This window comes from Paramisgurnus dabryanus, chromosome 4 (genome assembly GCF_030506205.2).
Source record: "Paramisgurnus dabryanus chromosome 4, PD_genome_1.1, whole genome shotgun sequence".
Classification (NCBI taxonomy): Eukaryota; Metazoa; Chordata; class Actinopteri; order Cypriniformes; family Cobitidae; genus Paramisgurnus; species Paramisgurnus dabryanus.
In genome coordinates, this window is record NC_133340.1 from 15,773,473 (window position 1) to 15,786,624 (window position 13,152).

Consider the following 13,152-nt stretch of genomic DNA (forward strand, 5'->3'; position numbering starts at 1 on the left):
TTGTAGCAACTAATTTCTTTTCAAGAAAAATAATAGTAAGTTGAAAAGACTTTCCACTTTCAACTACAAATGTAAGGCAGCAAAGATTTTTTTTTTGTGTTAAATGTTTGGGTTACTTGAATTGCTGTTTGTAGTATGACCTTAAATAAGGTGCCATAGAATGTATTTATCTAGGCAAAATCATGAAAGTAAAATAGCAGCTCTTTAAAATGTTTCCTATGGTAATAAATACTTCTTGTATCTTTGTACAGAACATATATGATACAAAACTTGAAATCATTGTGTACATTCAATACCCAAGCTTTATCTTCAATGAAAACCCTTCCCCCCTTTTTGCTTACAGAATTTCTCATGAAGGCAGAATTTGTTTACCGATTTGAAGTACATGATATGAATACATCACATTGTAATATGGCCTTCAATTACTGAATTCCCTCTCTCTAGGTGAGTCAATCTGTTTTCATAATTGGAATTCAATTTCTGTGAATATTTATTTAACCCTGTTCTGCTGCACTTTCATCTCTGCAGTTTTCTACTCTAATGTCCAAAGGTCCAAAACACTTTCAAACAGTCAGTGTAACACAGATTTATTAGTAATTCTTTGCCATGCACTGCCACGGTGGGTGAGGAAACAGCGATATTAACCAAGGCTGCTTTAAAGCATAGTGTGCCTTAAAGCTTGAGGGCCAAACGTAGTTGGGTGAAAATTACCTCCTGTCATTGAATCAAACAGTATGGAGGCAGATCATACTGAGAACAGGAGCGCTGGATAAAAGGTCACTGGAAGAACTTTATTGAATGGTTATTGAATAAAAGAGAGACATTTAAAAACCCTTTAGGCTCCCGACAGCATTTCTCTTACACCCTTAGTGCAAATAAATCTGTGGACATGTGTGAATGAGCAGTTCGCACCCTAGTATGAGGTGGTGATGGTTACACTGGGAAGCTGAAAGCATGAACTGTTTATTGCATCATCCGATGTCGATGATTGGTTTTTACATTCCGAAATTAATATGAACTTTATGTACAGCCTGATGTATGAAATTCAGACTGTATATTTTGCTGAAAAGATTTTATGAGTATGTTTGTTTATTCCCTGGGAATCCAAACATATGGGTGATTCTCACAAAATCCAGACTTAGAAGGTGTCCAGCATCAGATTTTTTAAAAAGCCCTTGAAGCCAATTTTTTTTTTGCACCTATAAGATTAAGGTCTGAACTTACTATAACCATTATTTTTAGAGAATTTAAAAAATATTTTCTAAATAATTATTACAATTTTTTAGTTTATCATTATCAAAAATTATCATTACCGCAACATGATATTACATTAAATATATGCATTTACAAACTCATGTTTCGGTAATGAGAACTACTGTAAAAAGTTGTCTAGGTACTATGACAAACAAAATTTCTACTTTTATCTGGAGAAAAAAATTAAAACTGCTTACCTGGTAGCCATTTTGAGTGTCACAGTCAATTTTGTCCCTTCCAACAATATTTTTTTTTAAATGTTAGTTCCTTGATGGCTTAAACAATGATTGAGAATTGTTGCGGAGGATGCGAAAATTGGTCTTGGACACATTTAAATTTCTTATTTTTGTCTCTACATTTACCAATGATCACCAAATACCACATGTTTCTTTACTGTATATGTTTATAGTATAACATGCACTGAAGCTTTTTGTTTTTTTGATTTTTTTTATTATAAATATTTCTATGTCAAAGAACCCAAATCCAGTCATGGACACGTTGCGGTAATGAAAATTTTCCCTGTGGGGAAAAAACTAAATTGGTTTGTTTGATGTCATTTGAAATCAATTTTTTATCCAAATATTTAAAACAACTCATAAGTCTTGTTTCGCAAGTATCACCCATATGACCTTGGTTTTGATCTCTGTGCTTTACCTGTTGCTATAGAAAAACTTAACTTACACAAAACGTCTTGGATGTTATTAACTCAGTCCAAAAAATCCAAAAGGCATGCAAATGTTTAGGGATGTACCTCTGTAACGATGGAAGTATGTGGTGATGTGTGTTTGTCGTACACCTTTAAACAATATTAATGCTTATAGCAAGAGGATGCTAAGCTTACTATGAGATGTGCTTTATCTCACCTTAAAGGCGATAGTTAACTAAAAATGAAAATTCTGTCACCATTTACTCACCATCATGTTGTTACAATTAATTTCATTGTTCTGGTGAACACAAAGAAAGATATTTTGAGGCAAACCGTTTTTGAGCACCATTGTATTATTTTACCTAGTCAATGGTGCTTCAGTTTTCTGCTTTATTACAGATATCTTCCTTTGTGTTCAGCAGAACAATGACATTTATACAGGTTTGAAACAACATGGGGTTGAGTAAATGATGACAGAATTTTCATTTTTGGGTGAACTATCCCTTTAACCCTTCGTTTCTATGTATTGCTTCCTTTCTTCCTTGACAGGAAACTTCAGCACCATCTACAGGTGATGAATGGTACTGCAGAACATGTCTGAGACATTAAGAATAGTAAACTGTTCTTTATTTAACAAGCAGATAGGTCGAGATAATTTTTTTTCAGTAAAACATATGGGTATAAGTTGCCTGTTCACATTTCAAACTGGGAACCAGCATCCAAAGCACAACTGGTGTTCTTGCTGAAAATAAAGAAATAGAAATAATTTACCAGCAGTTGTCTCAATGATGTCTTTAACATAATATTCTGACTGCTAGTGGCAGATAAACTTCGACAGCTGTATACTGTCATAACATTCAAATCAGAAGTAGAAGTTGTCCCAAGAATCCTCCCTGATCTGTTTAAATGAAGACGAATGGACGGAGGAGAACGTGACTAAATGTTATGGTTGCTCGCTTAATGACCATGTTTGTTCCCATTGTCTGTGATTGAGTGTATTCATTAGGTGTGATGTGCCCACAGATGTCTTTGGCAGAAGAACACAAGGACCTTTGAATGTCTCTGCTGCACGTTAATGGAATCTGAACTACATTAAAGGTTGTGAAACCGAGAACAGCATCAAACTTTATTTAATGGATTTATGTAATGCTAGGGGGCAGTTTTACTGATGCACAGACAATGGCCTGTGATTGTATTCATTTATAATACTATGTATGATAAAAAGTCAACATTAGGGGAAAAGAGTTTAGTTTAAATGCCATGAGATGCTGCAGAATTATTTGTGCAACAGAACCATAGAGAGGACTGGATTACTGTGATTTATTCACTTTTTTATTCAAGCCACTAATCAGCTACGGCGCTATATACTGTAAAAACCACCAGACAAGGTCACAGGGGATTAAAAAAAGGGCAGAACCACATGCAAATGCTTACATTGTTTGCTGTTACTATTAAAATATCACAGGTTCACAGGTTTAATAGCTGATTACGAGAGAGAGAGAGAGAGAGAGAGAGCAAACAAGTGCTACCGAGTTATAATGTAATTGAATACAGGTTTAGTGAAGTTGTTATTGTAGGGCAAAGGGCAAAGAACACCTCTTCTCAACATAATTTTAAGAAAGCAGTATTGTACAGTGCTGCAGTTGAACTGTTTTATAGTCAAAGCTACAGTGGGTAGTTGTACAATGAGTGGTAAATTCGCCTCTTTGATTTTGTGACTTTTATAAAGACATTTTGTGCTACATTGCTCCTGTAATTTATTGGAATCAAAGGTTAATGGCTCATCTCATGACAGGAACTAAAGACGGTGCAAGATTTTTGTGTCGATTTTGATGGAGGGGGTCAAATTGACCCGTATTGGATTCAATGCCATTCCTTTAATATCAAATTATGAAAAACAAGAAGGTATTATGTATGAACAGGACCATTTTAGTATCAGTATTTGTCAATGTCATTAAAAAGTATGACTTTAAAAAATTCATTTAACCGTAATTTTTAACATGTTTGTTTTACCAAATGTTGCACAAAAACTGTTGTAACATTTAACATTTAAAGTTTTTAATTCAACATGTTTTTTAACATACCCAGTGTTAGGGGTAACGCATTACAAGTAACGCGCATTACGTAATAATATTACTTTTCTGAAGTAACGAGTAAAGTAACGCATTACTTTATAAATGTACACATTGATATTTGAGTTACTTTTTAAAAAAAGTAATGCGAGTTACTTTTCAGTTTAATTAATTCAGTTTAAAAATAAAATAATGTACTGAATTATACTAAACATATTAACGTAGAATTACGCATTCTGTGCACCTGAGCGGGAACAGTTTAAGTCAGAAACGGAGATGGCAGGCCAGTGCTTGACATTTTTGCGATCAAAAAAACACCTGCAAGGTCTAAAAGAGATCAAGCCTCAGCCAAGTAAGAAAAAGTAATGCAAAAGTAACGTAAAAGTAACGTAAGCATTACTTTCCATGGAAAGTAACTAAATAATGCAATTAGTTACTTTTTGGGGAGTAACTTAATATTGTAATGCGTTACTTTTAAAAGTAACTTTCCCCAACACTGAACATACCTATGTTTAATACATCGTAAATAAACAATTTATTATTGCTGTGAAATTAAATGAATCTTTTCTTTTTCTAAACAGGCTCATCTTTTGTTCTTGAGGCTCATTGTACAAATTCAACAAATCACTGTTTACATGATGTGCACAGGTCATTCATGGGCTTTCTGACTTCTTGCATTTTACACAAATGGTGCTTATTTTGGTGTCATGTTTTGTGGGGCACAGCTGGCATGACCTGTACCTCTGGATTTTCTGTGGGTCTGAATTAATTTGCTTTACATAGTATTTCATATACATTGAAAATAGAAATGATAGTTTAAATCTACTTTCTGTGTCTGAGGTCTTTATCAGTACTGAAAATAGTAAGGAAAAGCTTACTTTTCCCTTTCCTGGGAAGTAAAACACCAACATGTACACAACAAATTTATTTAATTTGTGTCTATACAGTTGCCTTGGAATAAACAAATATGGGTCAAATGGACCTGTGAACATCAAAATCGTAACAAAAACCATTATTTGTGCTAAAAAACACTTCAAAACACATAAATGTATACTAACTTTGATGCATGTTCATGGCCCTAAATGAAAAAAATTGGCTTTCAGAGATGTGTTCCCATTTTTCAAATAACACAAATGATTTTGTTTTATTTTATTATTAACATGAAGTGGTTTTTCGGTTGATAACGATCATAATTCTCATCATATATTTATTTGCATAACTTTATAGTAGTTGGACAATCTGAAATGCCCTTTGGTTTAATATATACTGTGCCATCATCAAAATGGTAAAGGGTAAATTGTGGTATTAATAGCATTCAGGGAAATTTGAAGGAACAAAATGCAATAGCCTAAAGGTAACTGTCTTGAACAAGACAGACTGCAAAGAATAAACGGTCCTCTTGTAACCTAATTAGAGGTGATACTAATACATTGGATTTGCCAGCTATTATACTATATTTTCTCAACAGATGTTGCCACCAGTAAAAACTTTTGCCATTAAAAATAATATCTAGATTTACTGCCGTGTCTGTGTTTATGGTTTAATGTAATTTATTTATTTCTAATCTAGCGGGCCGTTTCCTTCATCTTTTCATTCTCAGTGCGTGTATCGATATCATTTGCTCAAATCCCCTTCACGCGCTGTTACTAGGTAACGACGTCGCAGCGCCTCGTCGGATTTGAAGTCTTTAAACGGCCACTCTCTCGTTCTAAATCGCGAGAGACCCCGAGACTTTAAACTACAAGATCCATGATGCAATGCGAAGTGCATGTGACCGCCATATGATTCTCGCTTCCTGAATACCACCGCTGATGCTCAAGAAATATTGAACACTTCACTTCACATTTGTTGTTAATCTCGTCTCGTACTTCAGACCGAAAATGCACTTTATACTTGTGTTATGTATCTTCGTGCTCGGGGCAAACGCGGGGAAGTACTCAAAAGAAGTCAACGATCCAAAACCAACAGAAAAAGAGGTGGAATTCAGGATTGCCAAACTTAATCAGGTTTGGGAAAAGGCAATAAGGGTAAGTAATGTGACAAATTAATGGTTTAATCTTTCAGTTTTGTGCTGCAAGGCATTACAGATATGCGATTATATTTGTGGTTTTGGTCAGTGTTATTGAATATAACTTAATCTTTGAATGACCTTTACATCTTACACATCCTTTGTTGTGCATATTATAATAACACTATCTATCACCTATACGTGAATTTAGATGCAGCTTTCACCTGTGAGGCTTTCTGAACTACACAGCGACTTAAAGATCCAAGAGAAAGATGAACTTCAGTGGAAGAAAGTCAAAGCAGAAGGCTTGGATGAAGATGGAGAGAGAGAAGCCAAGCTTAGACGCAATTTTAATAGTAAGATTTCACTCTTTCTTTGGGCTGTAAAGACAGTACCGCATTAACCGCAAACAAACAAGCATGGTGTAAAAGAAAATAAACAGAATCCTCTCAAAAAATAAATAAAAACTTGGATGTTGTTGTAATGTAACATGATAAATAGCGAGCATAACTCCATGTGCTTGCTTGTGCAGTTATTCTCGCGAAGTATGGCATGGATGGCAAAAAAGACACCCGTACATTGGACAGCAACAGACTGAAAGATCATGATTTTAAAGAGGGGGATACATTCGATGACCCGAGACTAGACAAGCTGTGGAACAAGGTGAGCTTCACGTGACCAGAGTAATAACTGCACGAGTTTGAATGTGTTTCACATACTCATTAACAGGTTTATGTGTCCAATCCTCCACACAACGTGCTAACTGGAATGTTTTTGTGATCTTTTGACTCTTAAGGCCAAAACTTCTGGAAAGTTCTCGGAAGAGGAACTCCAAAGCCTTCAGAGAGAATTCCAGCACCACAAAGACAAGATCAATGAGTACAACATTGTCATGGATACTGTGAGTCGGACCGAAGGTACGAGTTTAGTGCTGTGATTTCACACATTTAAAAGTTATTTTTTAATTAATAATTAATTAATAAACGGTTGAAAATGTAATATTCTGTGCAGATCCCACAATCTTTTGAAATTTCACATTTTGATGAATAAATCTCTTTCCCTAAGAGATCCATAAGAACGTAATAAGTCCTCTGGAGGGTGAAGGAAAGGAACATGTTCTCCATCAAAAACATGCAGATCTGAAGCAGAGAATGAAATACCTCAACCAGGGCTTCGAACGACTCCGCAAAATTACCCATGAGGGATACAGTGATGATACTGGTGTGTACATTTGGCAAGACATAACCTTTGTTTTATAAACTGCCTTTAAAATGTCTGATTTGACTTAAAATGTTGAATCTGTTATTCATGACAGAATTCAAAGAGCCACGAGTCACAGAGCTTTGGGAGATGGCAAAAAGATCAAATCTTAGCGAGGACGAACTCGACTCTTTTAAAGTAAGCTTCGTTTGACATAGGAGAACAAATGCAGTAACACACATTAATTGCTCATTCTGGCCATAGACTGCATGACAGTCAGTTTATTACCATACATTTAGGGGTGGTTTTCCGGACAGGGCAACCATTATAGTCCCAGATTAAAATGCATGTTTGAACTGCCCTCATTTAAAGGAATAGTTCACCCAAAAATGAAAATTCTGTCATTGTTTACTCACCCTCATGTTGTCACAAACCTGTATACATTTCTTTATTCTGATGAACACAAAGGAAGATATTTTGATAAATGTTTGTAACTAAACCTTAAACCCCATTCACTTCCATAGTAGGAATAAAGAATAATATGGAAAAGAATAAGGCTCACAAACATGTTTGATTAGGAACATTCCTCAAAATACCTTCATTTATCATTTTTTAAAATTGTTTTCTCTAATTTTTGTTTCTCATCTCTGTAAAGCACTTCGGTCAATTCTAAATTGTTTTTAAATGTGCTATACAAATAAACTTGTATTGTATCAGAACAAACAATTATATAGGTTTGTAACAACATGAGGGTGAGTAAATGAAGTCAGAATTTTTATTTTTAGGTGAACTATGCCTTTAAATGTCCTAATATAACTGAGGACTACTCCTGGTTTAATCTAAACCCTGTCCGGGAAACTGACCCTTAATGTTCTACTAAATATTCAGTTAAATTTTACCATGAATGCCCCCTAACATGTCTTGTAGGAGGAACTCAGACACTTTGAAACAAAAGTGGAGAAGCACCAGCACTATCAGGAGCAACTGGAACTGTCACATCAGAAACTGAAGCATGTAGAGGCCCTGGGAGACGAGGACCACATTATGAGAAACAAAGAGAAATACAACACTCTTGCTGAGAAAGCACGAGAAATGGGATACAAGGTAGACCTGCTCACCAGATTGTAGAAAATGTTTAGTTGTTCAGATGATTTTGATAGTTTTACTTAAAGGCAGGGCAGGGTGCATGATGATCTCTGAAAGCGAATGTTGACATTTGAAATCACCTAAACAAACACACCCCTACCCCAATAGAATCTGGCCCCACACATTCGCAACCCAGGCAACGATGTCGGTTAGTAGACACGCCTCCTTATCGCAGATTGACTACAAATGTGTTTTGGTAGTCGGCCCGACTCCCTTTTTCTCAAGTGTTTTTCAAAAATCATGCACCCCGCCTTTAATTATTATTTTTTATTAATTTTATTTGCATATGCTTGATAACTATAACAGGATATTATGAGTACTGTTTAAATGCTGACTAATTTAATTATTTCTGTTTCTGCCATTCCATTTTTTCTTTTTAGATGAAGAAACACTTGCAGGACTTGACGAATAAGATTTCCCGCAACGGATTGCAACACAATGAACTGTGAATACCATTTTCATCACCATGACGACTACAGCTAACTACTGTATAGTCTTTCACAGGTCACATACTGTATGCTGTTTCTCTGTCTGTATACTAATGTTGGATTGGATTGGACTATGGCATGGCCTTCCTTATTGTATATTAGCTCAACAATTTCAACCTAAAAGTTAAACTTTTCAGTAATTTTGTACTGATTGTCTTTTTTTTACACAAATGTAATCGGTTCTGCTTTTGTGAGGTATTTCCCGTTTTCTGTCTGTAAATAGTCACAATCAGATTTATCAAACAAGCAGATTTACATGTAGAATGAATGCTACTTTGTTAAAATAACATTGCTACTGTAATGTCAAGCAGGAGATGTGCTTTAATAGAAAGAAAAATCTTGAAAAGTATGGAGAAACTGAGACCTTGAGTCAGCGATTATACTGACTGAATCAAAATAGCATTAAGTACATGCTGCGACAGTGTTATGATTGACAGTGTTGTCCTGAAATGACCATGATGTAAATCACCATCTTTGTTATTAATATGCTGTTAAAGGAATAGTCTACATTATTTTGCCATATTAAACTGTTATTACCTCAACCTAGACGAATTAATACATACCTATCTTTTTTCAATGCGTGCACTGTACAGCGCGTTGTGAATGTGTTAGCATTTAGCCTAGCCCCATTCATTCCTATTGTACCAAAAAAAGTTTTATTTTGTGGCACCATACTTACTGGTATAACTCCTCATGTAACAGTCTTTAAATAGGGAAAACACGGAAGTGTTTGGTAGCTTCTCTGTTTGGTACCATAGGAATGAATGGGGCTAGGCTAAATGCTACCACATTCACAACGCGCTGTACAGTGCACGCATTGAAAAAAGATAGATATGTATTAAAACGTCTAAGTTGAGGTAAGAACATAGTTTAATATGGCAAAAGGGTAGACTATTCCTTTAAGTCATTGTCACAAAAAATATACAAACTGCACACTAATCCATGGTATTACTGCTATTACTAACCTAAGGTTAGTAATTTAAAGGATTTAAAGTTTTTTGGGTCACACTTTATTTTACGGTATCACTGTTACAGTGTAATTATACATTTAAGTACTAAGTAATAATCATTAATATCATGTACTTACTATAGGGTTGGGGTTAGGATTAGGGTTTGGTTTAGGGTTAGTTGCATGTAATTATGCATAATTAACTGTTATTACTATAATAATTACATGTAACATGTGTAACAAAGACACCGTAAAATAAAGTGTTAACGTTTTTTGTGTAACACTACAATTACAATAAGGTTGTATTTGTTGCCATAAGTAAATGCATTAAGTAACAATAAACAATACTTCTACAACATTTTATTAATCTTAGTTCATGTTATTTTCAGCATTAACTAATATATTATTAAAATAAAAAATTGTAATGCTGTTATTCATGGTGCATTAACTAAAGGTTAATAAATGCGTGCTAATTGTTAGCGAACAGATTTACTAATGTTAACAAATACAACATTATTGTAGTTACTGGTTTTTGATTTAAAGAGATTTTGAAGTTGCTTCAATTATATTTGATAATAAATAAAATAATGTAAGCATTGTCTCTTAAGTGTTTTAAACAATAATGCATTTTACTAATTGGCCTTAGAGGGGTTTAGACAGGCAACACAGAGTACTGATGTCAGATGACAGCTTTATTACTACTATGTTCAATATAGAAATGTCAGAAAATAATATCTGAAAAAATACAGCATGTTTCTTATGAAATATTTAAATGTGTAAATGTACAAAGTAAAATTGGTCACCAAAGATAATATATTTACAGTTGTTAACAGTCAAAGTGTGTGTTGTTTCAGTAAAACCTTACTAATAAATGTGAATATCAAAAATGGATGACAACACATTAATCTACAAAATTACACAGAATACAATGTAGAAATATCTTAAGCAATTACAATAATTATTTAGCACAGTCATGTATTATGCATTACATTTAAAGGGCAATTATGTATACGTATAAAGTGAGGTCCATAAAAGACCGCTATTAAATGCATTTATTGTAGACTTGGTGTGGACTTAGTGTAATTATACTGTACATTTAAGTACTAAGTAATAATGATTAACAACATGTACTTACTGTAGGTTTAGTTGCAAGTATGCATAATTTACTGTTATTACTATAGTTATTATATTTAATGTATAACAAAGTCACTATAAAGTGTTACCATGGATTTAAGAGAAAAAATGGTAATCTGAAATTTTGTAAAAAAAAAGTGTCATAAATATGGATTTCACTGCACTCTATGTATGCATATTTGTATTGATATGTTCAGGGTAAAGTTCCTCTTTTCTTCTGTTCAAGTTCCTGTAGTCTCTGCTCTCTGCCTTGTGCATGCTGGGCTCCCACCCTCTGTACTGTCTCAGTAGCAGTGATGTCAATGTGGGCGTACTTGGTGCTTGAGCTGGACGCTGTTTACAATGATGAAAAACAAGAGATTTTAAAAGGAGACATTTCACAAGACTTTTTTAAGATGTCAAATAAATCGTTGGTGACCCCCGAGTTTTTGGGTGTGTCCTTTTAAATGCAAATGAGTGGATGCACTAAATGGCTTTGCCGTGGTTGGATAGTGCAGATTAAAGGGACACTCATATGCTTATTTTTCAGCTCCCCAAGAGTTAAACATTTGATTCTTACTGTTTTGAAATCCATTTAGCTGATCTCTGGGTCTCGCACTACCACTTTTAGCATAGCTTAGCACAATCCATTGAATCTGATTAGACCATTAGCATCGCAATCAAAAATAACCAAAGAGATTAGATATTTTTCTATTCAAGGCTACGTTTACACGTGGGCGGCTATTTTCATAAACAGACATTTCAACCTCTCCGGTTTCAAAAATAATATTGTGCACACATGTCAGTTTTCAGAAAAGTGGGGCGGCAGTGGCCTAGTGGTTCATGTAGGTTGTCTACAAACCGGAAGGTTAGTGGTTCAATCCCCGTCTCCACCGGACCAAGTGTCGAGGTGTCCTTGAGCAAGACACCTAACCCCAGCTGCTCCCGACGAGCTGGCTGGCGCCTTGCATGGCTGACACCGCCATCGGTGTATGAATGTGGGAGTGAATGGGTGAATGTGAGGCTAATTGTAAAGCGCTTTGGATGGCCATAGGTCTGTTAAAAAGCGCTATATAAATGCAGTCCATTTACCATTTACCAAAAGTGTTCAGTTACACGTACCCGTGCATATATGCCGTCGAGAGAAGCTCAAGCCCACGTAAGCCAATCGCCGGCAGCGCTGGCAGTGACGTGGACTGGTTCTTCGTGTTGGAGGGAGGAGTTGTTGCAGTATTTTTTCGATGACGTCAAAGTACCGCGAGAGCGATTCGAAATTAGACCTCTACGTGTGATTTCTCAACTCCCTCTCACGGTACATTGACATCATCCGTCTGACGGTTCTTGCAGCGCCGAATGAAGTCCAACAGGCGTAAAATTGCTGACATCCAAGCACTCGTCTCTGCTACTCAACATAATAGAGCAGCTGTATTTGCTAATACAAACACACGAAACGAGTTTGCACGAACATAAATGTAATCTTGGAAGCGTCCAGAGTAGCAGTCACATGTAAACATAGGTCGCACTTTTGACGTAGGTGCGAGCTCTGGGGCATACTCTGTGACGTTGCCTGCTTAAACATCCGTTTGTCTTAGGGCGCACTCACACTATCCAAACCAAACCGCGCTCGGGCGCGTTTGACCCCCAAAGCCTGGTTTGTTTGACTAGTGTGATCGCTCTGTTCCGTGCCCGGGCGCGGATTGGTTAATCGCGCCGCGGGGTTGCAGAGTTGGGCCGGAGCGCGGTTCACTTGGGCTCAGGCGCGGAAGGCTGTGGTGTGAGCGCATTCGTGCCTGAGCGCGATTCAAAAGGTGAAGACGTCAGTTGCGCGACCACATCACGCTCATCTGCCTCCGTAAAAACCTTTTGATGCGAGCAGCGGGTTTACGTGAATGTCTGAGCTGCGCACGTGACAGATCAACTAAGCAACATGATGACATGTGAGAGGGCTCTCTGAAATCGCGCACCAAACGACTCCGAATAAAAAACATAGACTTATCATTACGGTGGGTTCCAGTGTTAAGAGAGCGCTTTACTTCCTGCCTTTTTCAAAACAATCGCATCTTTATGACGAAAGCGTTTTTAGAAACAATTGGTTTCAGAGGCGAGTTATGCTATGGCTAGGAACTATACTCTCATTCTGGCGTAATAATCAAGGACTTTGCTGATGTAACATGGCTGCAGGAGGCGCAATGATATATCTGCCTAGAAAATTGCAACTTTTCGCAAAACTTAATTTTCCATCGTCCTAGTACACGATGTAACTACAGAAGTTCAAG

At 36.1% G+C, this 13,152-nt stretch overlaps 2 protein-coding genes across 4 annotated transcripts in view; one reads left to right on the forward strand and one right to left on the reverse strand.

Annotated features, from left to right (window-relative positions):
- Positions 1 to 5,734: 5,734 nt before the first annotated feature.
- lrpap1 (low density lipoprotein receptor-related protein associated protein 1) lies at positions 5,735 to 10,356 on the forward strand. The gene is made up of 8 exons (XM_065265457.2): positions 5,735 to 5,999; positions 6,192 to 6,336; positions 6,513 to 6,643; positions 6,777 to 6,897; positions 7,046 to 7,201; positions 7,296 to 7,378; positions 8,108 to 8,284; positions 8,707 to 10,356. Exons 1-8 carry the CDS (start codon positions 5,853 to 5,855, stop codon positions 8,773 to 8,775), a joined length of 1,029 nt encoding a protein of 342 aa, XP_065121529.1. The 5' UTR covers positions 5,735 to 5,852; the 3' UTR covers positions 8,776 to 10,356.
- Positions 10,357 to 10,434: 78 nt separating this feature from the next.
- Positions 10,435 to 13,152, reverse strand: part of dok7b (docking protein 7b) — a 49,873-nt gene continuing 47,155 nt past the window's right edge. For all 3 annotated transcript variants that reach the window (XM_065295619.2, XM_065295618.2, XM_065295617.2), the window contains one exon: positions 10,435 to 11,230. In XM_065295619.2, coding sequence (XP_065151691.2) covers positions 11,091 to 11,230 — 140 coding nt within the window. In that variant the 3' untranslated portion in view covers positions 10,435 to 11,090. The remainder of the gene's footprint in view (positions 11,231 to 13,152) is intronic.